Below are 25,529 nucleotides of genomic sequence, written 5' to 3'. Positions count from 1 at the left end.
GCTCTCCTGACAGACTCCCCCACGGCCTTGGCTGGTGGGTGGCTCTGCTGTCACAGGGCAGACGCCGGTGGGAGACACAAGTGTGTTGGTCATTGTCTGTCCTGCTGTAAGGGGAGCAGAGGAGAATTCTTTTTGATAGATTTCTCAGATGAAAATAAGGCACAAATGCGGCGTTATATCTGAAGACTGTTTATTGGTAAAGAAAGGGTATGGTCCCGACCAGAAGGGGATAGAAAAGAGAGCGAGAAAGAAAATGAGAAACGGAGAGAGCAACAGAGGACAGGGACAGAGCGTCACCGCTAGAGCCCTGGGGCGCTCTGTCGGGTCCTGCTCGGCACATGGAGCAAGTGTGCTGCCAGCCGCACCAGCGTGCGTGCTGCCGGGCGGGGCCGGCTGTCCCGCGGGCTGCGGCCGGGCCGGGCTCAGCAGCCGCGGCTTGTCACGGTCAGGACGCGGCTGCTCCCTCGGGGAAGCAGCGGAGCACTGGGTTGCCGTGGTGAGCCGGGAAGCGGCGACAGCAGCGTAGACGGACAGGGAGGAAGAGGCTCTGCAGGGATCTGGACCCTGCGGGTGCTCCCAACCCAACAAAATAACAAGAATGGCAGGGGAAAACGTTAACTGCTTGTATATTCTAAGATTCCTTCCGTAACTCAGCCATTTGAGGAAGACGGTCAGACGGGAAAAATTTTCCTGGGCTTCGCGGTCTGCCCACCTCCAAGGGGGAGGTCGCTTGCAGCCCCCCAGACAGGGAGGTGGCCTGCATTTTCTCCTTGCGATCTCCTTTACACGTGGCATGTGTAAAGGCTCCCAGCACGTCTACAGCCCCTATAGTAATTTTTCTCCCCATGTCAGAAAGTAGATTTATAACATATCTTGTGGCATAACTTAAAATTTAATTGGTTGCTCACAGTCACTCTGGGGACCCCGACGGCTGAGATCTCAGGCTGTGCTGGCACTGGAGCGTTTCTGAGGGTCACCTTACCCAGGCTGTGTGGTCACATATCCCTTTCTAGGCTTGCTGCTCCCTGCCTCCTCCAGCTTTGTTGCTGTGCAGCAGCTTTGTGGGGCAGTGAGGGGGCCAGGGAGCAGCGGGGCTGGAAGAGCAGGGAGAAAAATTTGCAGCATCCCATCGCTGTCCAAGCTTCTCAGTCCTGCCTGGATGTCTTTGAGCCGAAGCAGCACTCCTGCTTTTTTCCCCTCCTTGCAGTGGGAAGAGGAAGTGTTTGACTTTCCCATTTTTTCATGCCTGTCTCCTACAAGGGATGAGAGGAGCTGCTGGCCCTGCTTAGTGCGGGGACTTCCTTTGCATAGCAGCAGCAGAAGAGCCTTTTTTTGATGAGGCGGGCTCTTGCTGGGAGAAGGCAAACCCCATCAGCAGCAGGGCTGTGCTCACATCGGGCTGTGCTCACATCGGGCTGTGCTCACATTGGGCTGTGCTGGGGCTGCAGCCTTATGAGCCATGGGGAGGACACACGGCACCCCGGGATCAGATGCTTGACTTTTTGGTCACAAGGAAGGTAGAAGGTTTGAAAAATGAAGGCCACTCCTCAGTTAAAATTTAAAGAACATTTAATAGGAGACAATGGGGGACAAAGCAGAAGTAACAGCGCTGGGTGCTTGGCTTGGGTGCTTAGCCAGAGGCACAGACCAGTCAACACAGCAACACCCCTTATATACCCTGGGTATTGCATCAGCCTAATCTATATCTACAAATGCTTATATATATTGAAATATTTTAACATAGTTCCTCCTCCCTCCCGCCTTTTTGGAGCATCTGCAGTTGTCCTAGTCCTGGTCATTTGTTACTTTTTGACGCATTCAACAGGTTTCCATTCCTTCACTGGTTAAATGTTAGTATTACAGCAACTCTTCACCAACATTGGTATCACAACACAACATTTGCATTAAAAGAACTCTAAACTTTAGCAAAACTTCTTTTACAAAAGTCAACATTATAAAACACATAGTATTTACTCTAACAGTTGTGAAAGCCAACACTGTAATGTTTATCACGAGGGTGATATGGTCTGATGGTTTCTTCTAGATGAGAACCTGTTTCCTCAGCCTTTCTGTCCCCTGAGCCATCCCCATCAAACACTCTGATGCATTCCTCCCTCTTCTTCTGTCCCTGCAGGGCTCCATTGCACCTGGTGAGAAGCAAGTGCTGGAATTCTCTTACATGCCAGGATTACCAGGAGCTTTCAGCAGGACTTACCAGCTTAAAGTGGGTGACCTGGACCCGGAAAATATTTGTCTGAAAGGAGAAGCATCCTTTCCAATGATCTGTATGAACCTGCCCTGGAACATCAAAGGTGGGCACTGCCTGTCTGCCCCCAGGAAGGGCCCCTCTGGTTTTGTTCCCTACCATATGCCCATAGGGCAGCTCATGCTCACCTCCAGCAAGCCTGGAGGATTGCAGGACTGCCAGACCAACTCAAGCCCCCTGGTTGCTTCATGAGTCTTGAGCAGAGGATCCCACGTGGGCTTTGTCCCAGGAATCAGCTTGCCAGCACATCTGGCAGGGTCCTGAAGGGTGATGGCTAGAGTGAAAGGCTTGGGAAGGCTGCAAGAGAGGCTGGCAGCGCTTCTGGCAGGGTTGGATATGTGTGACATTGCAGGGGATGAGATGCTCCTCTGTGGGGGGGGAGATGGGTGGGAGCAAACATGAGGATTCAGAGAGGAGCAGCAGCATCCACTTTCCATAGATGGCTTGAGGGATTTCTTTCTGGAAGAAACCAGTGTTGGGAGGCAGGGACTTCCCAGCTTAAATAAGACTGGCACTTTTCTCACACTTCTCTTTTGTGGATGTTTTCTTCCTTCAGAAAATGAAAAAGATGAGAAGCCTCTGACACAGCTCGTAAAACTCGCGCAAGAACACAGTCAGAGGAAGAAATCCGTTGATCGGAAGAAGACTCAAAGCCTGAAGACTGGGACCTTGAAGTCTCAGACCCAAAAAACTCGGACTGCAAAGAGTCTGAGTCCGAAGACTGGGAACCTGAATCCTGATGTGCTTGACTCTGGCATTGCAGTAAGAACAGCTGCAGCCTTCTTTGGCGCATGCCACCCTCTCCATGTCACCTGAACCCCTTGCAGCTCACAGCAGCTCCCCAGTGCCCTGATGACACCTGGGACCTCCCTGCCCACTTCCAACCTTGTGTCACCTCAGCATTGTCCCTAGGGCTGCCACTCTGGTCGTGGTCTCCTCTGGGGCTGCACCAGCTTCCTGGCTACCCCAGGGAGAGATCCTGAAGGCCATGCTCCAGGGATGGAGTTGATGGTGCTTTGAAGGAGATGCAGGTCATTGCTGGGAAGTTTGTTGGTCCCAACCCAAGCTCGGACAGATTTACAGACCTTAACAGCAGCTGCCTGATTGTGGCCTGGGGCTGTGCTGGTGGTGCTCATCTCCAAGAGGCACCAGCTTGGTCCTGGTTCCTTTTCAAGACAGTTTTTGTCCAAGCTGCCTTGGTACTGACTGGGGGCAGGCAAGTATCTGGAGCTCTGGAAGGTTCCTGGCTTGTCTGTCTGCCTGGCCAGATCAGCTTTGCTTACAGTGTCTGGGCAGGCAAAGATGCTGGAGTTACTTCTCTGGAGATGAGGTCCTGGCTGAGGGAGCAGGAGGTGTCACAGGCACTGAGCAGCCAGACAGAAGGACCCCACACCCCCTCCCAACAAGAGCGGGTTGGGATCCTTTCTCAGGTACAAGCTGGGCCTTGTGAAGGACCTTTGCTAACCAGCCCCTGTCTTCCCTTTCCTTAGCCAAACACTCAGCAGATAAACACGGTGAAGACGCTGATTGAGAAGGCTGCTCTGGAGATGCAGGAAAAGCTCACACCCCATTCCCCAGAGAGCAAGTTCCCTGACAAAGAACTGTGCCAGAGCCTTGTCAAGTGAGTAGGGACTCCCATCCCCATCTCCAAGGTTCCCCGTGGGGAATACCCAGCCTTGTCGCCTTCTCCTGAGAGCTCCTTGTGTCTGCAAAGCTGGGAATAGCCTTGGACTCCAGAAAGGGTCTGGTCCTGGTGGCTGTGACACGCAGCATGTGAGCAGTGGAGTGTCCTCCCTTCCCCAGCCCCCCGCTGAGCTTTGGACTGCTCAGCTCCCCCCAGGTTCTGTCCCTAGAGCTGGGGGAGCCAGTGCAGGCCTTCAAGCCCTTCCAGACAGCACAAATTCTGTTCCTGCTGACTAGCTCTGAAAGAAACAACTCCCAGCTGGTGTCTTGGTTCCAACTAACAGAGCACACTAAACAAAAGGAGAAGGGAACTGCACATGTCAGCAAACCCTGTAGAATCCAAGGTCAGATGGCTTAAAGCCTGGTGGGATGGCACGGCTTGGTCCATCCCTTTGAAACATCATGATGCAGCACAAGCACGGGAGCTTCAATTCAGAAAGAAGATGCTCTGCAGAACAGATCATGTGATCTGGCTGCAGAGCAATGGAGATTTCTTGTGCAGGCAAATCTTGTTCCTAGGCCCCAAAGCAATTTCAGGCTCAGGCTGTATACTAGGCTAAGCAGTTTGATTGAGAGCAGTGGAGACCTAGTGTACTCACTTACACTGGGTTTTCATGGCAGAGGAGCTGTGGCCAGTGTCCATTTTAAACTTATTTTCAGGTACCGTTTACTAGTGGTAAAAAACCTAGGACCTGCACTCCTGACTTCCCAAAGTCATTGCCAGGTGGTCAGGCCATGGGTTTCATGGGCTTGAGCTGAGTTTTTACAGCAGTAAATAAAGAAATAGCCACTGTATTTGTATCCTCCATCCACTTGGGTGCATAGCCAGGCTGTGGTTTAAGGACTGTCCTTAATCTTCCTTGCAGAGTTGAGCTGCCTGAGTATGTCCTGGACATGGGCACTGTCCGTAAGGGTTTCACTGAGAGAAGCACTCTGGAGATCATCAACCCTGGGCAGATCCCAGTGTCCTTCCAGATCGATGTATCTGTCCTGCAGGACACAGGTAAGCAGTGCTGGAGACACTTCTGTGGGCTTGAAGGAGGTGTCTCAGACAGATTAGCTAAAGCCATTGAACTTGGGGAGGTTTCTGAGCTTTTTCTTCTCAGTGCCTCTGCAGGGAGCTTTAGAGGCAGAACTATCCTGGCCAGCCATGCCCAGGGACCTGGCCTGCCTGTGACAGCCCTAATGCTCCTGTACAGAGGCCAGATGGGCTCATCACCCTGGTCACCTCTCAGCATATTCAGCCCTTGGATCCCATGAGTATCAAGTTTCTTTGGGCACTCTGTGGGCTTATTTGCCATCCAGCGGGGTCTGATGTGTTTTGGAAGCGCTTTTTTTTGGAGTTCACACTGTCACAGCACCTGTATTCAGCCTTTATTGAGGAAACAGCCTGTGAGATCCTCTGGTGGATCAAAAGAGGTTTCCAAAAGAGGCCTTGAGGCAAGGCTGCCCTTCCATCACACAGTGGCTCACTGTGTCTGAGGGGTGTTCAGGTGCACTCTTAAGTTTTTGTCCAGGTCACAGCACGGCGTGGGGCTTTTGCCAGACCTCTCAGCCAGGACACCTGTAAGGCCTTAATGTGCTTATGACAAATTTTGTGTTTCCTGTGTATCTCAGCTGCTTTGTGTTCATCTGTTCAAGGTTTCAGCGTGGAACTGGACCAGGTGCAGGGCCTGCCCCACAGCCACACCAGGACGTTTGACGTGCGCTTTGAAAGTATCCGGCAGCCACGGGGTGACGTGGATGTGCTGCTGCCCATAGAGGTACCACAGCTCTTGGGGCAGGCAGCAGGCTGGGCACAGCAGCAGATGTCACCTGCACCCTCTGCTGAATTCTCTGTCCTTCTCCAGGTGAAAAAAGGCCCCACATATAACATCCGTCTGCGTGCCGCTGTGTCTGAGCTGTCACTCGAACTCTCCAAGAACACTCTGCACTTCTCTGCTCTGCTCGTTGGGCAGTGCCAGGTTGAGACAATCCAGCTCTACAACTGGTTCCGAGTACCCTGCCGATGGTCCATCAAGCCTGTTCAGAAGGTAAAGCACAGGCCCATAACTTCTTGGTTGGGTTTTCTTTGTGATTCTTGCCATTTCTGCCTCTGTGGCTGCCTGAGCACTTGGGTCTATAGCGTGTTTGAGGAAGCTTCTGAGGGTCTAAATTAAGGCTGGTTTGCCTGGACCTGTTCCATTAGCGGATGCTTTGCTTTTCTGCCATCTTCACCCATTCCTCCTCTTCCTCTGAGCACAGTAGTTCCCTATCTGCCTGCCCTGTCTACAGGTTTTCCCTCCAGCTGTAGGGAGCCACACTTGGTTTGGCTGTGGGTGCTCTCAGCACTGTGTCAGTGTCTCGGAGCATGAGGAGACCTCACACAATTGGTTTCTGTGCCCAGAACAATCAGCACATGTACATGACACCAGCCGTACATCAGAAGCAGCAGGCGCTGGAGGATGAGCCCTGTCCCTTTGAAGTGAAGCCTTCCAAAGGAACCCTTGGTGCAGGAAGGTGGCAGAAGCTGCAAATCACATTTACACCCAAGGAGGAGGTGAGATTGGCAGATGTCAGCCCAGGAGGTCTGTCAGGGCTATCTGGAAATGAGGGCCTGGTGCAGAGAGTGTGGTAGGAGCTCTGCCTTCACAGGCAGCTTTCTGCAAGCCCTGTACTCTGCGTGGCTCAGTTCACCCCACAGAGCACTCCCGTGAGATGTGCTTTGAAATGCCCACAGGGAGCTTGCACAGAGAGCCCAAGGGCTTGGAGGCTGCCCCTTGGCACATGGGGGGGATGTGCCCAACTCCCCCCAGCCTCCCCCTTGCCTGGCTGCATTTGCAGCTGCCACACTCGGTGCAGGGCAGCTGCCCGCTCACAGAGGATAATCCTGGAATGGCCAGTCTAGGCTCACCCTGCTGCAGGACTGACAGACCAAACAGCCACCACACACCCTCCTGGGCACGGCAGGACAGGCACTTGTGGTGATGTGCTGCCAGCAGTCCCTGGGGCTCTGGCCTGCCTGCACATTCCCGTGCTGCTGGGGATTCAGCTCAAAGGATGGAGCATTCCCAAAAGTGGTTTGCCTGTGGCCGCTGGGTCTCGGAAACTGGCAGTGTGTCCCAGCACGGACACAAGTGCTTCTGTGCCCACACACAGTCCCAGGGATCTTTTAATTGCTCAAGAAATGTAACCATCTTGTGCTGGCTTGGACCAGAGCCTAACACTAAGCAGAGATGCTGACCCTTACTTCTGGCCAGCAAGAGCTCATTTGCCTGGAGTTGGCGTTTGCCTGATGCAGCAGTGCCAGGACTGTGTCTGGACACTGTAACCCCGATGGCCCCTCCCATGAGCATTGCAGTCCTGCAGGACTAGGTGAAAACGCCTGACAGTCCATTGTACATCCATGTGATACCAAATACCCAGTTACAGTGCACACCAAGATTCATCCCAGTTACTCAGACCCAGACTACTACAGATGCTCTAGTCCCTAGCATAAGTAAATATCTGGTTTGCATTCACCTTGGAGGGACTGATAACACCCTGACCTTGGGGCAAGCATTGTTGTATTTGGGGTCCTGTCACCTGAGACTTCATGAAAGAGTTTCCTGCACTTTTCTCTTTACAGAGGTCTTACAAGAATGAGCTGGAGCTTAACATTAATGGGAGCAGCAATTGCTTAAAGCTGCAGCTCTCCGGACAAGGTCTGGAGCCGCGGTTGGAGTTCAGCCCTCCAGCACTAAAGATGGGATGGATGCTGGTGGACAGCACTGGGGTGGAGGCCACAGTGGTGGTGAAGAACCCATGCAACTTTCCCATTGAGTTTTACTCCCTGGATTTTGATGAGCAGCACCTTGAGAAGAAGAAGGTGAGAAGGCAGGTCTGGTCCCCATGTACATGCTGCCCAAGCTTCACAGCACGCCAGCGTTGCCAGGCTTGTGCCAGGGAGATGGAGGCAATCCCCAGGGCAAAGCCAGCTCTGCTGACATACTGTGGGAGGACCTAAACGAAGTAGTTTGTGTTGTGTTGCGTTGCCGTGCTTGGACATCCAGGTCACAGATCCGAAGACCTTGACTGGGGAGATCCTGAGGGATGGGAAGCTGCCAGCGGAAGACCAGGTAAAACCCTGCAAGGCCCAGATCTTGAGCTTGCCATGTTTGTGGGCCCTGGAGCATTGTGTCCCCCCCCCAGGTGCTAATGGCACAGAGCCTTGTCCAGACCCCTGATGATGTTCCACAATGACTCTGTAGCATCTATGTGAATGGGGAGGTTATCACCATCCCTCAGATGGGCAGGAAGTGGGCGTGCTCTGTGTCCAAGTATCCCATCTATTCAGAGTCTCCCAGCCTGGAAATCATTCTAAATGGTCCCAGGACAGGGCAGCTCATGGTCATTGTTTTCTTCAGCTGAGTCACTTGGGAGAGGTTTCTCTCCCGGTCTGGCTTGTAGCTCTTGCATCTGCTCTGGAGCCTGCTCACCCCACTGGGCATAACAAAGCACTTGTACATCATATAAGTCAAAAACCCCATTGCCAAAAGCTCAGTGCCTTTAAAGAAGGAGTTGTGAGGATGAAGGTGACAGAAGTATAAACAGGATTTTCTCTTCTGTTTTAGATGCTGGAACATCTGGGACTGCATCCCGACAGCCCTCCCCTTTCCCCTGCTGCTGTGCTCTCCAGTGTCGAGTACCCAGAGAAGCGGCTGGGCTCTGCAGAGCGTGTGCAGGACAATCTGCTGGGTGCTCCAGTGGTGCCAGCACTGAAGGTGCCAGGGCAGGGACCGGGTTGCATGGGGGGCATGGGGGACAGGTTGGACGGAAAGGGATCATTGTGGAGAGGTAATGAAGATGTGGTGGGGCCCCATGTCTGCAGGTCTCCTTTCTGTCAGGGATGGGACAAAAGAGACAGCTCTGCTGGAGACAGAGCAGTTCTGTAAGACAAGAGGTAAAAAATTACTTAAAACCATCAACCTTGTTTGAGGAGAGGGTCTTGCATAAGAAGGGGCATCCTAGGCAAAACAAACACCAGTAAGGAAGACCAAGCCCATGGGCAGGTGGACTTATTTATTCTTTCTGTTGGTGAACAAACCCCCATTTTGCTTTCCAGAATGGGGATGTCTCAGGGCTCACCTCTCCCTCCCTTTTCTCTCTCCCCTTAGGCCAAGGCCCCAGATGCAAAGGGCAGTTCTGCCAAGGGCCAACCAAAGACGGGTAAAGCAACCAGCAGAGACAGATCTGTAAAGGAGAAGCAGATCTCCACACGGAGAACAGAAAGTTCCCGCGCCTCTTCTGCAACAAGATCCAAAAGTATGCTGGAAAGGGCCTCAACCCCCACAGTATTCCTCAGGTGAGCCTCACGGGAGGAGGTGATGTCTCTACTTCTTGGTCCTCTTGCCAAACAAGGTCCATCATTCCCAGCTCCACAGTGACCCTGTGCCAGTGCCTCATGGGATGGCGAGTGCACCCTCCTTGTTTCGTTTGCTCCTCAGCAATGTCTGAAGCCTCCTCTTTAATTGCCAGGCTTAAACAGTACCGGTGGATAGTGCCTGCCCAGGGTGAGGTGGAACTGAAGGTCAACTTCTTCGCCAAAAAGCCAGGGAGGTTTGAGCAGACACTGAGCTTTGAGCTTGTGCCATCAAAGCGCCAGTACAAGCTGCCCTGCAGTGGCACTGGCCTGTACCCCAGCATCAGCCAGAACCCACGGTAAGGCTGGCCCCTGGCAGCCTCCCACACCACAGCTGCCGCTGAACTCACAGCCAGGGCTGGGCAGATCATACTGCCTGAGGCTGCCCAGCACCTCTTCCTGTGCTGGGAGCTGGGAAGGCAGATGGTACCTCAGCCACCAGGAAGGGTTATGGCTTTCTGACTACATTTCCTACTTGGAGCATCTCATAGCTCCTCCTTCCCCCCTTTCTCTGCCCAGGGTGGTGTTTCCACAGTGGAGGGCGACCATGAAGGAAGGTGAAGTCATCTTCAAGGAATATGTTGAGAGCACAAAGCAATTCCACTTTGGACCGCTGCTGTGTGGGAGATCAAGAGAGTGGTATGTGCTCCCTGCTGGGCCTTGTACTTTTCTGGACATGCCTGGAGAGACATGCTGTCCTGGTGGCACAATCCAGGGCAGTCCCTGGCAGAGTCCTGGGAGACACATAGGTTTGAAGGACCACAGATGTGAACTTGAGCAGATAAGAGGCAAATGAGCTTTGGAGGAGCTGCTCTGCCTACTCCGTGGGTGCCTTGGTGACCAGAGCCGCGTGCTGCCGCCAGTCCAAAGGTGTTAGACGGCAACTTCTGTCCCCCTCCACATCTCAGCTTCACCCCTTAGGAAATGAACTTTATGGTGGCTTTTTAAGTGCTTTGAGCTCTGCAGGTAGCCTGATCAAGCAATTATTCTGTAGATGGTTTTGTAAAACTTTCATTCATCTGTAATTATAATAAGACTTTATTATTAACCTGCCAATGGGTGTCGGGGGGAACGTACAGCAGGAATTACATTTTCCTGTAATGACATTGCATCCCAGCTGCTGGATAAAATCTGCCTAAACACTTGGCCATTGAAGCTATTGTATATTTCTACTTTTACTGTCACTAGTTTTTTTAATAGGATTTAAGTTCTTGTCTCCATAGGAACTCTGGAGGGTTAGGTCTGTTTAGACAACCCAAGGAAATGAAACTGAAATAGTTTAAAAAAACCACACGATCTTTAGCCAGGTAGATGGATGGTTTGGGATTTCTGTTTGCCTCTTTAGCCCTTTCACTCCGAAGGAATTTCCACACCTGAGAGAAGGGTCATTTGTTCCCTTCTTGCATTCCTCTTGGGAATTGATGCTTTATATTTCTTTCTCAGACTTTGAGCTAACCCATGAAATCCAAAGCAGTTTCATGACTTTTATGAGAGAAATTAGCTAAACTCTTTTTCCAAAAGCCTTTCTTTATACCCTGCAGGGAAGGCACCTCAAGAAAGAAGGGGAAAGAACCCGTGTGCCTGCTGTACTGTTATTTTTCTAGGCACCCTTGAATTTATGTTGTATTAAAAACTCTCAAAGTGACCTGAGCATCATCAGGCTTCTGGGGTGGAGGCACCAAGTCCAGGTGTAGCAGACACGGGGCTTGCTAGAGTCCCTTGGAGGACAGAGGCCTAGAGATAAGAAAATGCCAAGTCATAGTAACTAAGCCAGAAGCCCTCTCTCTGGTCCTCCAAGACCTAAGCATATTTCTCTGTCACCCCATAGGTTACTTTCCCCTAACCCTTACAATTGGACAGTTTCTGATCCCTTCTACCCCTATGTAAGGGGCTACTTTAGCCCATTCTGGCTAGAAGAGCTGTCCCTGGAACCCTTCACGGACCCCTCAATAGACCCTCGCTGTGGAATCTCCGAGGCCTCTCCTCTCTCTCTCACCGTCTGCTTGCCTGGAAGCCACTGCTAGCCGAGAGCGCCTTTAGCAAGCTAAGAGCTGAAAACTATAAAAGAGCTGAGATCACTAAGAGCTGACTATCACTTAAGCTTGCTAAGGTAGCTGTGGCTATAGAGCAGTTCGTTTTTCTGGACACCCAGCCTCCAAAAGGCTGAGCTGTCCGGCCTGAGCCTGCCTGCTCGCCTGGGAAACAGACCCTGCAGAAACCCAGCTGTCCAGCTAGAAGTAGCCCCTGTGGCTTTCATCCAGGGGAAGGCATCAAAGTACAGCAAGGATCCTTGCCATGCCTCTGATTGGGATCCATTTCCCTCACTTGTTTGTTAGAGCAAGGTCTTCCAGCACTGCTTCCTCGGGTGCACATGGTGCTCTCCTTGGTGTGTGGCAAAGGTAACAGTCTTTTCAGCCTTTTCCCCTTTTGTTGACAGGTACAAGACCCAGAACTGTCCCGGCAACTCTGAAAATATAACCATCTTCAACAACTCCCCCACGGACGTAAAGGTCCGATTCTCCTTTGAGAATGCTGGGGAAGCAGATACGTTCCTTTTGAACCCTCCCCGCATGACACTGAAACCAAAGGAGAAGAAGGTAGGAGAAGGGCAGGTAGAGCAGGCACCACAGAAGTGCCCAGGGGCTGCTTCTCCTGCTCACACACAGAGCGCTTCTGATTTCTTCCTGTGGGACCATGTGCAGGAGCTGACCCTTTGGGCATACCCCACTTCCCCTGGCTTCCTGGAAGACAAACTCGTCTGCAGCATTGAGAAGAACCCGAACCCAGTGGTCTTCAGCCTGTGCTGCTATGGGGTGGGCATGAAGATGGAGGTCAGCACCCGGGAGCTGTCTTTTGACAAACTGCTTCTGCACAGGTCAGTCATCCCACAAGCAATCCAAAACTTGTGACAAAGAGAAAACGTTTGACTCTGGTTTCTGGGGCATGGATGGAGCTGCCCCAAGTTGCATTCAGTGGCGAGGCCAGTGTGATCATCCAGCAGCTAATGCCAAGTGCCTTCCTGTCTCTGCAGGACTGACTGCAGGACCTTAGTCCTGAAAAACAACAGCATGCTGCCCATGGCCTGGCAGCTCCGTGGGCTGGATGACCTTGTTGAGAACTTCTCCTTGTCACAAAATAATGGCATCCTTGATCCCCGCTCAGAGTTTGAAGTAACACTGCATTTCAAGGCTGAGCAGATTGGCAGCATTGAGAAGACCCTCCGACTAGAGGTGAGAGGGACTGTGGCCTGCCTGGCAGAGCAGGGCACAGTGAGCAGCCATGTGCTGCTAGGGACAGAGTCAGAAGAGCTGCACCCGCCAGACACAAGGGTGCTGTGACCCCAACTTCTGCCACTACACAGCATTTGCCAGAACGTGCAGTGCATCCACATCCCCCCAGACAGGCAGACACTGCATCCTGAGCCTGTACCACAACCACCTCGTCCCTGTGAATGGTTGAAGGTTGTTGTCTGGTTGTACAGACTGCAGCGTGATCTCTGTATTCCTCCTGGACTTTGTCTGAAGCTCTTGCATAGTACAACAAACTCTCCCTGTGGGATTTTGTTCCCTGGCCCCCTGTTTAGGGGCTGCCCTTCAGACAGGGTGCTAGGTGATTTGGGAGGGTTGTCAATGCCACTGCTCTGAGACACCTCATACTTCTTGTGGTTGTTCTTACACCCCTGTGCCTCTCAAGGATGCTTTAGCAGCAGCATTCCCTGCTGTAGGAGTGCAGAGTTGGGCTGATAGGGTTTTTTACTGCAGCAGAATCCCACTGGGACAGCCCATGAGAGGAACAGGTTAACAAAGCTTGGGAGTCCGCCAATGGTTGTGAAGCCAGGGAGGCCATAGGGAAAGCAGCCAGCAGAGACAAGGACTTTACAGGCTGTCTACCAGAAGAATAATCTGAACAATGTTTGTTTCTTGCTGCCTCAGGTTTCAGATGCAGAAAACATCCTGGGGGTTGTTCAGACAGAAAACATCAAAATCTCTGCAGAGGTCTATGATGTTTCTCTGGGCATTGACATGCCTGAAGGTCAGTGGATGCCTCCCAAACAAAGCAGTCCAGGTGCACTGCATTATCTTGGGAGGTGGGCAACCAAAGCACTTGATGGGATGGGGTGGGATGGGACAGCATGCAAGGAAGGCACGGATACGTAAAGCACATACTCTGCAAGCTGCGTGGAATAAAGCGTTGTCAGGGCTCTGACAGCCCTAAGTCTTTCCCCTCTGAACTTTGAAGTGTGCAGCTTCATGTGCAGATTGGATTTGGGGGCTTTGAAACAACAGTGATGTGAACAGGCAACGCCCACAGGCTCAGTGCAGCATATAAAGTAATTGGATTTGTGCTTGGGAGTGAGGAAATGGGAGCCGAGCTCTTTTGCTACTAAGCCTGCAGATACTTTGGGTAAGAAGAGAAAGGGCAGACAAGTAGTTGGAAAACACTTTCAAGAATGGAAACTTGCTGAAAAGGGTTTTGCACCGAGACCTCCATGTTGCTTGTGAGCTGGTGTATTCTGCAGCAGCTCACAAATACTGTGTTTGACCTCACGCTGTGGATTTTCTGCAGGTGCAGATGGAAGCTTGGAATTTGGAACAATTAATGTCCTGGATAAGGTGAAGAAAGTCCTGAGTCTAAAGATCAAAGGGATATACAGGATTGAGTACAGGTGAGTCCAGCTGCCTGGTAGTGAGCATTTCCCAGGCCTTCATTCTCCCTCTGTCAATGGCTAGAACCTGTTTCCATGCTGGCTACCTCATGGTATATACAAAACCTGGGCTCTCTGATCTCAATTATTTTACCAGAGAATTCAGCCACAAACCAGCAGTTCTACACAGCTCAGCTGGAGGCCAAAGGAGAGCCCCAGAAATTTCAGCCACTGAAATGCTGAGATTCATTGCCGTTCTTTGGTGGTCACCTCCTTCCTTTCTCTTTCTGAGACTCTGTAAAGAAGTGAATGAAAAATTTTTTGCAGTAATCTTGTGATTGTCTGCACTCTCTGTCAAGATCCAGGATTCCCTGAGCAGAGCTGGACTCTCCCTTTTTTTTCTGGTCCTATGCAAAGTCCTGGCTGTGCTGGTGGCACCTGTACTTGTAACTGCAGAGCTCTCCTTCCTTCCCTTTCTCCCCAGGTTCACGCTGAAGGGTGCAGGTCCCAGGATGCAAGACTTGGCATCCTACTTCACCGTTACACCTCAGTCGGGCATGGTGAATGCCTCCCACCCTGATGCGAGTGTTGAGATAATCTTCCACCCCACAAGTGAAATCCTCCTCAAGAACATACCCATCCTGTACTGCCAGGTGAGCTGCCTGGGCCAGGCTGTGTTATCACATGGTGTTTTGGGAGCGTAAACAGGATAGGTTTCTAATGGGAGGAGGGCTTTACTGGAGAATCCTCTCTCCTACGTACACAAACAAAGTCTTTCAGCACCATTTGGGAGGCTTCCTAAGTGGAGCTGAGACTCTGGCCGGCGTCTTTATTGTTTACCATCCTTCCTGTGGACACAGGTGATAGATGCCAGCTCAGGTGAAGGAGGCCAGGCTGTTACCAACATCCCAATAAGAGTGTCGGCCAAAGCCGAGTACAGCAAGTACAGCATTGTGCCTGCCTCACCCACCGACTTCGGAGCCATGATCAAGGGCACCAAGAAGAGCCGGACTGTTGTGCTGAAGAACAACGGCACGCTCAGCTTCAAATTCCACATCCGCCGAGAACTCAAGCTTGCATCTGCATTGGAAAGCAAAAGGTATGAGAAGCCCTGCACCACCCTTCCTGTCATACACGCCACAGCTGGTATGTGGCAGGCAGCCAGGAGACTTGGGCTATCGTCCATTTGCGTCCCTGGCTTGGGGAGAGGGAGCAAAAAAACACCTCAGTATCCCCATGTATAGTACAAAGCTGGTGACTGAGCTGCTCAGTCCAGCAACAGGAGCTGCTGGCTGCTCTCTGGGAGCCATCAGGAGCAGGAAGGCTTTCCTCTGTGAGGAGGAAGGCCAGCTTTGGCCTTTGAGGCAGGGAAGCTCAGCATGACAGATACCTCTGTTTTCTCCTCTCAGTTCAAAGCAAGGGGAATCTGCTCCATCAGCTAAAAAGCGCTCAAAAGGAAGGAAATCAGGCTCCTCGACACAGGTGGGTGACTCCTGCTGCCCTGCTGCAGGGGATGTGAGAAAATGCTGCTGTGCCCAGGCTGGGGCTCATTGCCATAGGGTGGGATGTGGTCTACAAGACCAGTATCTGCTCAGTCCTACTGACAGTCCTGTACTCTGGCTGTGACCTGGAGTTATGGGGTCAACAGAGGGGAGCAGGTCCTGTGTTTGGTAGCTGCTAGCCAGCATAGGTCTGTGAACACCTCAGAAGCAAAAACATCCCCCACTGAACTCCCAGTCCACAGAGCTCAGACATTACTTTTTCTTCTTCCCAGTCCCCTATCTGTCTCCCATCATTTCTCACAGCTATTTCTGCTCTCCTGTATTACCTCTGAGGTTGAAGGATCACAGCTACCACGTTCATTCTTTACACTCCAACTCCTTTCTCTCTGCCACTTGGGACAGGCTTGCAGCTCCTCTTGGCTTGTTGCTCTCAGCCTGGGGCTACCTTTGGGCCATGGAGTCATCCTTCCCTGCCCTGGGACTGGCTGCTTGGGCCCATCTGCAGGCCAAGGCAGGACGTACTCTTTACTGGGGTGCTCAAGGCACAGCTATTAGCCATCAGCCTCTCCTGGAACTTTTTCTGCAGGGTCACCTCAGGCTTGGCATGTTCACAGTGTCCCCCTGCTCCGGCTCCGTCCATCCGTCGCGCATGCAGTTGATCAAAGTGGAGTGCCTCGCAGAGCAGGAGGGGACATGGGAGGAGCAGATCTACATTGACATCATGGACAGAGACCCCACAGACAATCCCCTCGGCATTCCCTTCACCCTGATTGTCGAGACCTGCGTCCCAGGTACATACTGCCCACAGTGCCCTTGGTCACACTTGCTGCTGATCAGCACCTCAACTTGCTGCTCGGATAGAGAGGCACGCTAGCCTTGGTGTCCCACCTTAAAATCCTCAGAGGTTCCAGCCCTCTTCAAGTCCACCAGTTCACTCATTATCCCTCTGGGAGGGATGCATGGAAGGATAAAAGGAAAGCAGTGCTCTCTAAGACTGAGGTTGACTGGGCTCCATCCTCACAGCCAGCTCCCCCACCCAAGGCTGGGTTTAGCAGTCACCTGGGCAGAAAGGGCTTATCGAGCCTTCTGAGAGGCCAGCAGGGTCTAGACAAATTCATCAGGGAGGCTTCTCCGTGCTCATCCCTCTGGTGTGTCCACAGGACTTGTTGAGAATGTCGCGTCAATCTTCAAGGAGTATCCGATCTGCAGCAGCGCCGACCTCAGCCACCAGCTGCAGTCGGTGAAAGGCACGGGCCTCTTTGTCAGAGATGAGAATAGATTCATCTTCAGCAAGGTTCAGGTTGGGCAAGAGGCAGAAGCCCATTTCAGTATCTGCAATGCTTGCCGTCTGCCATGTGACGTGGCCCTCTCCATCAAACCCCTGCCTGGAGAGGTAAGAACAGGAGGCCAAGGTGGTGGTTGCCCTCTAAGGGCTGTGCGAGTGCCTGTTTTGTTCTCCAGATGCATTGTTGCCTGTGGCCCAGACTAGTCTAGCTCAGTGCAGGTCAGACTGCAGGGGAGAGCAGCAGAGCCAGGGAACAGTTGTGTGGAATTCTGCATGTCTCAGGAGAGGTTTGGCTCACACCTCTGGGTCTTCAGTGGGAGAAGTGAATCCTTCTGAAGCTCTCCTGGAAGCACACGCAGAGAGGGGCTGTTATGAACTGACACGTCAGGGCTCAAAGCAGAGCATCTCCTCAGGCTCCCTGGCTTTTCCTTCTCTTTGAAGGCCAGTTCTGGGTTATTTGCAGAGTCTTCCACGCAGTGCCCATCTCCCATATAGGCTGGGGCAGCCTCCTGCACTCAAACACCCAATGCTTTAGCACAAGGTCAGCATTCCCCGGGAGGATGGGAGCCTGCCCGGGGAAGCAGGAAGAAAGACACAATGTCTGGGGCTGTTCTCAGTAATGCATTTATGAATAAAACTGTGTCATGTTGAAAGGTGTTTTCTCCTAACACTGCTCTCTGGGTTCCCCCAAGGAACAAAGCCTTATCAACAACATTTTCAAGCTGGATCCAGTCAAGATGTCCATTCGTGGCTCGTCCTCTGCCGTTGCTACGGTGACCTTCACTCCACCAAACAAGCAGAGCTACGACTGCACCTTCGAGGCTTCCCTTGAGATGCCCAAGGGGTAACTGACCCTGTGAAATATTGGGGGAGGCCTCACTGATAGCTGCCTCTCCCCTGGGAAGGCACAGGCCTCTTGTTAGCTGTAATGCTTTCAGTAGCCTTAGGCATGAGATGATCTGGGAGTAACTCTTAGAGTAGAAAAATGAGGCTGATGGTTTATTCTGTATGAAGAACTGTCAAGACAGGGAAATACTAGGTAGCCAATTGGAAGTTACCCAGATGTGCTGCAGCTGACCTGGGCGTTTCCACGGACGAAGGTTTAGAAGAAGCGGTTTCTGCACCAGCAAGACAGCAGTCACATTTTCCTCTTTGCTTCTGTAAAATTAAGTGATCCTCTGTGGTTCCCTGGCATTCATTAGGCTATTTTATGTGAGTGATTGGAGCTGATATGAAAGAGGAGCCCAGTTCCTCTGCCCTGGGACCTGTGTACTGGGGCTTTGACCTGCCCTTCCTCAACCCTTTAGTGGCTGAATTGGAACAAGACAAGTCTAATTGCTAATAAGCAATTGCTTTTTTACTGTTCTTGGAAATGATCTTTACTGATGGTGAAAATGATTTATTTCTGCCTTCTTGCTTTTGTACTGCTTTCGTGCTGTGCCTTTGCTTGTTTCATAAGTCTCATCTCACTGCAGCAAGGGGATTTGCCATATCTCATCTGGTGCCTCCTTATTTACCTGCTGTACTGCATAATTCAATTAAATGAAATTATTTTTAACTGTTATTGTGGAAGGCTCTGGCTCTTTGGAGCAGATTCCTCTTGTGAATGGTCCTGAGTGGATTGGGAAGAGGCTGGTGGGGGGCTGTGTTGTGGGGTACAGGAGCACCAGGCAGGGAAAACACTGTAGGTGGGTGGCCCTTGGTGCTTCGCTTGCCCAGTGGGAAATGGGTTAGTGCCAGCTGAAATTGTTTCCGCGCCTCTCCTGCAGCTCTGTGGAAGTGAAACCCCAAATCCTGACCTTCACCATCAGTGGAAAGGGGCAGGAGCTGCCGGTGACAGTCGTGCGCCCAAGTGCTCGCAGCAAGAGGGAAATAGCCGTGCTGCGCTTCAAAAGGCTCCAGCTGGAGGATACAGAGATGCTCCCCCTGGTCATCCGTAACAACGGCATCAAACCTGTCAAGGTGAGGAGCACCTGCTCAAGGAAGGATCTGGTTGGGAACAAAGGCTTGTCCCACAGGGGAAGGGTCCCAAAAAACATGGCAGACCTGGGAAGAGGTGTCTCCGTTGAGCCCAAAATGACACAAATTCACCAGGAGACTGAATTGCAGAAGTTTAATACAAAAAGCTCTCTCTTTTTATAGACAGGTTTGACACATTCTTCTTGATTGGCTAATTAACAGAAACATCTTTCTCACAAACAGTCCTTGAGAAGAACAGAAAAACAGCGTAGAAAAACACCACCTGCAGGTCGTTTATACTAACAAGTTATCATCGTTTCTACAACTCCCTAAAAGGTCTCACAAGTCCACTGTGAGAAACTAATGTCATTTCTCGCTCTCTGACCAGGCTGTCAACCACAGGGAAGAGGTGTCAGAAATTCTTTTTAAGCGAGTAGCTGACATCTCCAAAAAGGGAGTTCTTGGAAATTTTCCATCCAGTCCTTTTTCTTTAAGTTGAACACAAGAAAGGTGGTGGAGTATTTTCCTGTCTCTCAGGTCACCTTTTGTTCTCATGAACATGTGTGGTTTCCCAGTTCCATAGATTGTATTTAATCCCAGTTTACTATATTTTAAGTAAACTTAGTTGTGGTTTAATCACACTCTGCTCATTACTTTCTGTCCTGTGTGGTTCTGTGTCAGTTCTATCCAGATGCCTCTGAACACCCTTTTTTCTCAGCTGGTTTGACTTAACTTTTGTGCTAAGTGCTGTTTGTAGTGGGAGAGGTGCTGGGCTGCCATGCGGGACCAGCAGCACTGTGGTGTCAGTCTCTGTGCCGTCCTGTACTCACACCAGCATCATTGTGCTCTGGCTTCCCTTTTCTCAGTTTATGTTACACCTGGAGGATGAGCACGGAGTGTTCTTGTTGAAAGGCAGGGCCTCTACATTCAAGACATTCCAAACTGGAAATGTGGAAGGGGACTCCGTCAGAAACGGTAAATTCATTAACCATGAAGTGTGATCATGCAGAGGGAAGACGTGTGCCCTGCTCTTGGCTTCTCTGAGCAGCAGCCAGGTGTTAGGCACAGTTTCATTCTTTGGGCTCTCTGTCCCCCAAGCTTTTCTTGGGGCCTTTTTGCAGGGTCTTCTCCTGGCAAGTTGTAGGAAGTTGTTCTGTTCTTCTAGACGTGGTGGGTTGAGTTGTGGGGGACTGTCACTATCTCAGTGGACCCTCTGAGGTATTTGCTGCATGTGGGAAGGTACCAGCCTGAACAGACACAGCCCTTGAGCACACAGCCAGCCAGCAGAAGCCAAAAGCACTCTTTGGCTGAGCTTGGCATATGGCTGGAGCTGGCTGGAAGTAGATGGAATGAGGGCTGGGCATCAGCCTGAGGTTAAGCTGCTTAAGCGGTGCTGTAACTGGAGGTGGCAGTCTTGTGAACATAGGAAGAGGGTCTGGAACCACTGTGGGTAGAATCTGTGCTTAGAAGGCAGCTGGTTTCACCTCTTATTCCTCATCTATCCTATGGAAATATTTCCTCAGTACAGCTGTATTAATTAACTCTGATTTCCATTGCTGTGCAGAGAGCAAGCCCGCAAAGCAGCCTTTCTTTCTTCTGCGTCATGGGCAATCGGCAGAGTTTGATGTCATTTTCAAACCCACCCTGGCTCAACGTCTGGAAGGGAAGATTTGTCTGTTAGTGGGGGACTCCCGCCTGACCCTAACCGAGCTGGTGGGTGAAGGCCACATGGATGAATTCACCCTTGATGGGTTAAAGGAAGACCCCCAGGAGAGGAATGCCAAGAGCAGTCTAAAGAAAGACATCATTGATGGTAAGAGAGGAGAGGCTGCCAAGGTGGAGCAAGGAAGAGGACAACGTCTGATCACGTGTGTCCTCCCTCTAGCCAGGCCTGGGCTGTCACCCATGGGACTTGCCGGCCTGTGGGGGTGGCAGCCATGCATGCAGAGCAGTGAGTGCTGTGCTGCACATCACTGGCTTAGGGGTGTGCCAGGGTGTTTCCCTGAAGGTGGTGGGATGGGGAACTGCCTGGGGAACTCCCTCCAGAGGGAGGAAGGCTTGGAGCAAGGAAGCATTGAACATAAAGGTGTCTGTGCACGTGAGCGGGCAGGTGGAGCTCCCTGCATGCTGAGATCCCTTGCTCTCCTCCTTTACAGCTGTCAGAGCAAATCACATCCAGTTTGGGCACTGTCCTGTCGGGAAGCGCTGCCGCAGGACCTTCACCATCACCAACCACACCCGTACGCAGTTCATGCGCTTTGTGTGGGACGCAGATGCCATATTCCAGTTCTCCCCCAAGGTGAGCATGGACTGCTCTTCCTTTCCCCATTGCTCAAGCTCCTGGTGTTCCCAGGAGCTGGCAGGGAATCCTCACATGCCACTGATAGCCCATTCCAGTGCCACGCAGGCGATGCAGTCCCTGGCTTGGCTGGACCAAGGCAGCCAGCCTTGCTGAAAAGGCTTCATGTTATGGGAGGTGGCACCTTCTGTTTATACTTTTGTCTGTCAAATTTCACATAAATCCTCTCTGAGGTGCAGATTCCTGGCACAGCTGTTCACCACATCAGTCCCTTTTGCTGTCAGGCCTGCCTATGGCAGTGCTTCCAGTTTGGTCCCGACTCCTTCCCTGATTCTCCCTAGGTGGGACACCTCCATCCTGGCTGTGCCAAGGGCATCACAGTGACCTTGAAAGCAGATGTCCCAGGCACCTTCAGGAGGCGCCTTGTGAAATGTAAGGTGACCAAGATCAACTTCAAGCGGCCACGAAGGAAGGTTCCAGACTGGGATGACCAAATGTGCATTGTGACGTGGAAGGATATCCCCAGGAAAGACCTGGCAGCCAGATGGTTTAAAAAAGAGAGGGTAAGAAGCAGAACAGCAAAGAAAGGCAATCCAGCTTTTACAGAAAGAACCACCATAGCACCATCACTGCTGGCTGAGCAGCTCCTGCTTCCTCTGACATTGGACAGCCAAGAGGTTCACCAGCAGTGCATTCCAGGGGAGAGGTGGATGCACAGTGACCAGATACACTCACACAAGATGGGGAAGCCTTTTGACAAGAGACCTTTAGCCACACTCAACTATCAGTCTGTGCCACAAGCACAAGTGTTGCAGCACATGTTGAATGGAAGGCAATGCTTTATGATTTTATCCCATTTTATGGTGTTTGAAATCTCTTCATCTCATGTGGTGCCTTTTCACCAACAAGGAGTTAAGTCTGCTGCACTCTGTCTCTTCTTTTAAAGTGGAGAGAAATACACTTCTCCTGCATATGCTGGTGAACTCCGAGTTTTGTCTGCATGGATACCAGAGAATTTGGTTGTGGTCTCTGTATTGTGTGGGATATCTCTTCATGAAGTAGCCCTGTATGACTATGGAGGAGTCCAGAGAAGGACCATCTCCAGAGGCTCTTGCTTTTATTGTCATTATTGCCACAAACACTCATCGTGGGTGAAGGTTCTTTCTGGGTTTCTGGACCATTTTAAGGCCTCTAAAAACCATCCTCTTTTCTATCAGAACATCTGCGGTTGAAGACTTTCCTAGTGAGATCTTTCACACCCCAAAATGCCCATCCCCAGCTCCCAGCAGCGTGGCTGTTGCTCCAGACATGACATCTGGAGAGCACTTTCCCCTAAGACAAGAAGGTGCTTTCTAGAGCTCTTCAGTCTTAGGGTTCTCCATCCACAGAGCTCCAGCAGGGGAACTTAACCCTATTTTGAGACCTGCTGGATTTATAGGGGACAGGAAAAAAGCCAGTCCCTCTACAAGGTTGAAGTACAGGGACTAGAACACAGCTATAGTCTCCATGGGGATATTAACAGCTGTGGTAGTGATCGCTTGGATCAGTCGGTAGAACAAACTACTGAGCAGAACACTCCCAATTTTGTCATCTTTCCAGGGAAGTAAAAGTGAATGGTCCTTTCTAGTCCCGTAGGAGGCTGATCTTGAAGGCCAGAAGATTCCCTTCTCAGCCTGACCTTCTGGGCTCTGCTTAGTGATTTCTCCTTCCTCTGTTTGCAGGTGGTCGAGACAGTCCCGGAACCAGCTCACACTGTGCTGGAGAAGAGCAGCCAGGAGGCTGAGGTGTACCTCAGTGCCATTGTTTTCTACACCCAGTTCAAACTGAGCACAACCGTGGTTCAGTTCAAGGATACCTCCCCCTTGCAGACAAGGATAGCCACGTGAGTGCTGGAGGCCAGGCAGGGCCCTGGGGACAGCAGCTGACCTTGCCCAGGGCTGGCCCAGGGCCTGCTTGCCAGAACTCTGCCCCAGCCCAAACCAGCACAGGCCCATTTATGTGCACACAAAGCCAAGCAGGTGGAGGTGCTCAGGAGAGCCTCAGTGCTGCCACACCTTTCTGCTGAGAACAGCCATGGCTTTGCCCTCACTGCATGTCACCTGTCCTCATCTGCTCAGGAATAAGTTTGCAGTCAAACCAAGACCTAAAGTCCAGAGTAAGCCCCTTAGCTTCAGTGTCCTGGGTACCATGTTGGCCCTTTCCTCTTAAACTTCCAGGCTTTAAAATACTTTTTTGGGCCACCTGGGACAGCAATCTGAGCATGGCAGGGTTGCCTGGGGAAGAAGATGATTCTCAGCAGAAAGTGGTACCAGGAGTCCATCAGACAATGCTACTGTACTATTTCCTTTATATTTATTGGACATTTTTTTTATTCCTCCTTCTGGCTTTTCAGTTTCAGGCTATCCAACACAGGGAAGGTAGCCCTGGAATACTCCTGGGAGGAAGCTGAAGACAGTGAAGCAGTGAAGAAGCAATACTCATCTGCTCTGATGCGTAAGGGCATTTCACTTGGTAGCTGAGGGCCTGGGGAGAAGACTCTGCCACTTCACTCCAAAACATGAATTGCTTTTTCATCCTTGTCCACACGTCCGCTTTCATCAGCATCTTCCCAGCTGCAGCCGGAGAGTTTTTGTCCCTATCTGCTGTTCATTCCCTTCTGTTCTTCCTCTGCCACTTCTGCTCTGCAGAGGAGCTGAGCCAGGCTCTGGGGAGAGCCACGTGCTGGGTGGACTGGGAAGGACTGGGAAGGGGGACATCAGGGACATCTCAGACTCTTTGAAAAGTCTGAGACTGGGAAAAACAATGGTGTAACAAGTGAGCTGACCTGTAGCCACTGTCTGTGTGCAGCTCCCCACTCCAGGGCAAATGCAAAGTCACCGTCTAAAACCAACTCTCCTGCTTTGGCACAGGAGTTTGTGCTGCAGGCAGAGACCCTGCTCCCAGATGCTCTATTTCCTGCTGAAAGTAATTGGCCAGAGATGCTCCAAGTGCATCCCAGCTCTCCTCCAACTACCTGCAGTGGGAGGCAGAGTTGCTGGCGCTCCAATGACAGGATTTTATCTTTGAAAGGTGTCCTCTTCCTCTCTGCAGGTCATTTCCTCTCCTCTGAAACTTTAAAGCGTTGCAGAAAGATGCTGCATCGTTTTGGGTGGCAGCCGGATCGTCCTTTTGAAACTCAATCTTCTGGGCTGCAGCTGCTGCATCAGCTGGCCAAGCGGCTGCAGCAGCAGCAGGATTCTGAGCAGCAGCAGCAGCAGCAGCCCGAGCAGCAGGACCATCCCAAGCTGTGCCGCTCAAGGCGTGTTGGTTCCGCCCTGGAAATCCTGCCAGATCCCTTCCATGACCTGCCACTGTTCTCCATCAAGCCCTGCCACGGCATCATCGCCCCTGGCCAGAAGCAGGCCTTTCAAGTGCGGTTCTCCCCAAAGTGTGAGGGGACGTTTGAGACCACCCTGCAGTGCAGGTGGGAAACATTCAGCACTTGCCAACTCATGCTTCTGATGGGTGTCACTGGGGGATTGCAGGGTGGGACAGGGTGGAAGGGACCACAGTAGATCATCTGGTCCCACTTCCCTGTGTAAGCATGCTCATCCTAGAGCACATGGCACAGGGTTGTGTCCAGAGGGCTCTGGAATAATTCCAGTGAGGGACACTCCACACCCTCTCTGGGCAACCTGGCACCTGCACAGGAAAGAAGTTCTTCCTCAGGTTCAGGTGGAATTTCCTGTTCAGGTTCTGCCATTGCCTCTTGTCCCATTGCTGGGCACCACCAAGCACAGCCTGGTTCACTCTGACTGGGATGAGGAGGTGAGCCTGGAGACAGGCAGCCCCAGAGAGGCGGCAGAAACACCCACAGGAGCAGAAAAAGATCATCTGGCCTTGGTAGGGAGACACTGGGAAGGTTGCAAAATCTGGAAGAAGAGATCCAGGAACCAGCAAGTCCCTAGCTCTGCTTTCTTTTGGGACAAGCAAGGCCTGCTTTTCTACATGGAACCCTGAGTGCTGTAGTTGGTCCCCAGGCACTTTACTGGTCATGTTCCTGCCCTTGCACCTCTGCAGCTTCCATGCAGCGAGTGCATTTGTTTAATTTGCTGCTCGCTGCTTGCACAAGGAAAGGATGTAGCAAGCTGCAGAGCAACTGGCTGAGAATGTCTGTCTGGCTAATACCAGTCCCTTTCTTCCTAGGATTCCTAACTTGAAGCCAAATCAAAAAACGGGGCAGGTAATTGTGAAAGCCCAGGAACAGAAGAGTCTTGGTAAACCATTAGAGCAGAGAGAGAAAGGCCAGAGAGCCAAGAAGCAGAAACCAGCACCTAAGGGGCAGAATTTTTGTCAGCTGAAGTCTCCTGAAGGAACCAGCAACATCGTGCCTTCTGCTGCTGCTGGTCTCCCACCCTTCACCAGAGACCTCTGCATCCCTCACCTCCCGGCCCACGCCAAGAGTGGCTGCACCCTCTCCGCCCCTCGAGCCGGTCTGGGTGGCAGCAGAGCAGGGCTGCCCAACTCCTAG

General features: G+C 51.7%; 2 protein-coding genes across 2 annotated transcripts in view; both read left to right on the top strand.

The window, feature by feature from the left end:
* Positions 1 to 11,900, top strand: part of LOC132332988 (hydrocephalus-inducing protein-like) — an 18,625-nt gene extending 6,725 nt beyond the window's left edge. Inside the window, exons 8-20 of the mRNA XM_059857715.1 lie at positions 2,135 to 2,312; positions 2,823 to 3,028; positions 3,757 to 3,887; positions 4,816 to 4,952; positions 5,591 to 5,712; positions 5,800 to 5,982; positions 6,336 to 6,488; positions 7,557 to 7,796; positions 7,981 to 8,046; positions 8,542 to 8,691; positions 9,085 to 9,628; positions 9,849 to 9,968; positions 11,767 to 11,900. Of these exons, the coding sequence (XP_059713698.1) occupies positions 2,135 to 2,312; positions 2,823 to 3,028; positions 3,757 to 3,887; positions 4,816 to 4,952; positions 5,591 to 5,712; positions 5,800 to 5,982; positions 6,336 to 6,488; positions 7,557 to 7,796; positions 7,981 to 8,046; positions 8,542 to 8,691; positions 9,085 to 9,276 (1,758 nt within the window). The 3' untranslated portion in view covers positions 9,277 to 9,628; positions 9,849 to 9,968; positions 11,767 to 11,900. The remainder of the gene's footprint in view (positions 1 to 2,134; positions 2,313 to 2,822; positions 3,029 to 3,756; positions 3,888 to 4,815; positions 4,953 to 5,590; positions 5,713 to 5,799; positions 5,983 to 6,335; positions 6,489 to 7,556; positions 7,797 to 7,980; positions 8,047 to 8,541; positions 8,692 to 9,084; positions 9,629 to 9,848; positions 9,969 to 11,766) is intronic.
* LOC132332987 (hydrocephalus-inducing protein homolog) lies at positions 9,417 to 25,529 on the top strand. Its single transcript, XM_059857714.1, has 22 exons — positions 9,417 to 9,628; positions 9,849 to 9,968; positions 11,767 to 11,926; positions 12,032 to 12,204; positions 12,361 to 12,559; positions 13,262 to 13,361; positions 13,896 to 13,995; positions 14,459 to 14,627; positions 14,835 to 15,073; positions 15,384 to 15,456; positions 16,063 to 16,267; positions 16,637 to 16,869; positions 17,454 to 17,605; positions 18,531 to 18,723; positions 19,587 to 19,695; positions 20,285 to 20,533; positions 20,877 to 21,019; positions 21,361 to 21,582; positions 22,741 to 22,901; positions 23,412 to 23,512; positions 24,110 to 24,482; positions 25,205 to 25,529. Exons 1-22 carry the CDS (start codon positions 9,417 to 9,419, stop codon positions 25,527 to 25,529), a joined length of 4,011 nt encoding a protein of 1,336 aa, XP_059713697.1.

This window comes from Haemorhous mexicanus, chromosome 12 (genome assembly GCF_027477595.1).
Source record: "Haemorhous mexicanus isolate bHaeMex1 chromosome 12, bHaeMex1.pri, whole genome shotgun sequence".
NCBI lineage: Eukaryota > Metazoa > Chordata > Aves > Passeriformes > Fringillidae > Haemorhous > Haemorhous mexicanus.
The sequence above is the reverse complement of the archived record's forward strand: the minus strand, read 5'-3'. Positions and strand labels throughout refer to the sequence as shown.

Coding starts and splice junctions, on each gene's coding strand:
- LOC132332987 (XM_059857714.1), top strand. CDS start 9,417: ATGTCTGAAGCCTCCTCTTTAATTGCCAGGCTTAAACAGTACCGGTGG. Junction 12,205..12,360: donor GACAAACTGCTTCTGCACAG/GTCAGTCATCCC, acceptor CTGTCTCTGCAG/GACTGACTGCAGGACCTTAG. Junction 13,996..14,458: donor ATATACAGGATTGAGTACAG/GTGAGTCCAGCT, acceptor CTTTCTCCCCAG/GTTCACGCTGAAGGGTGCAG.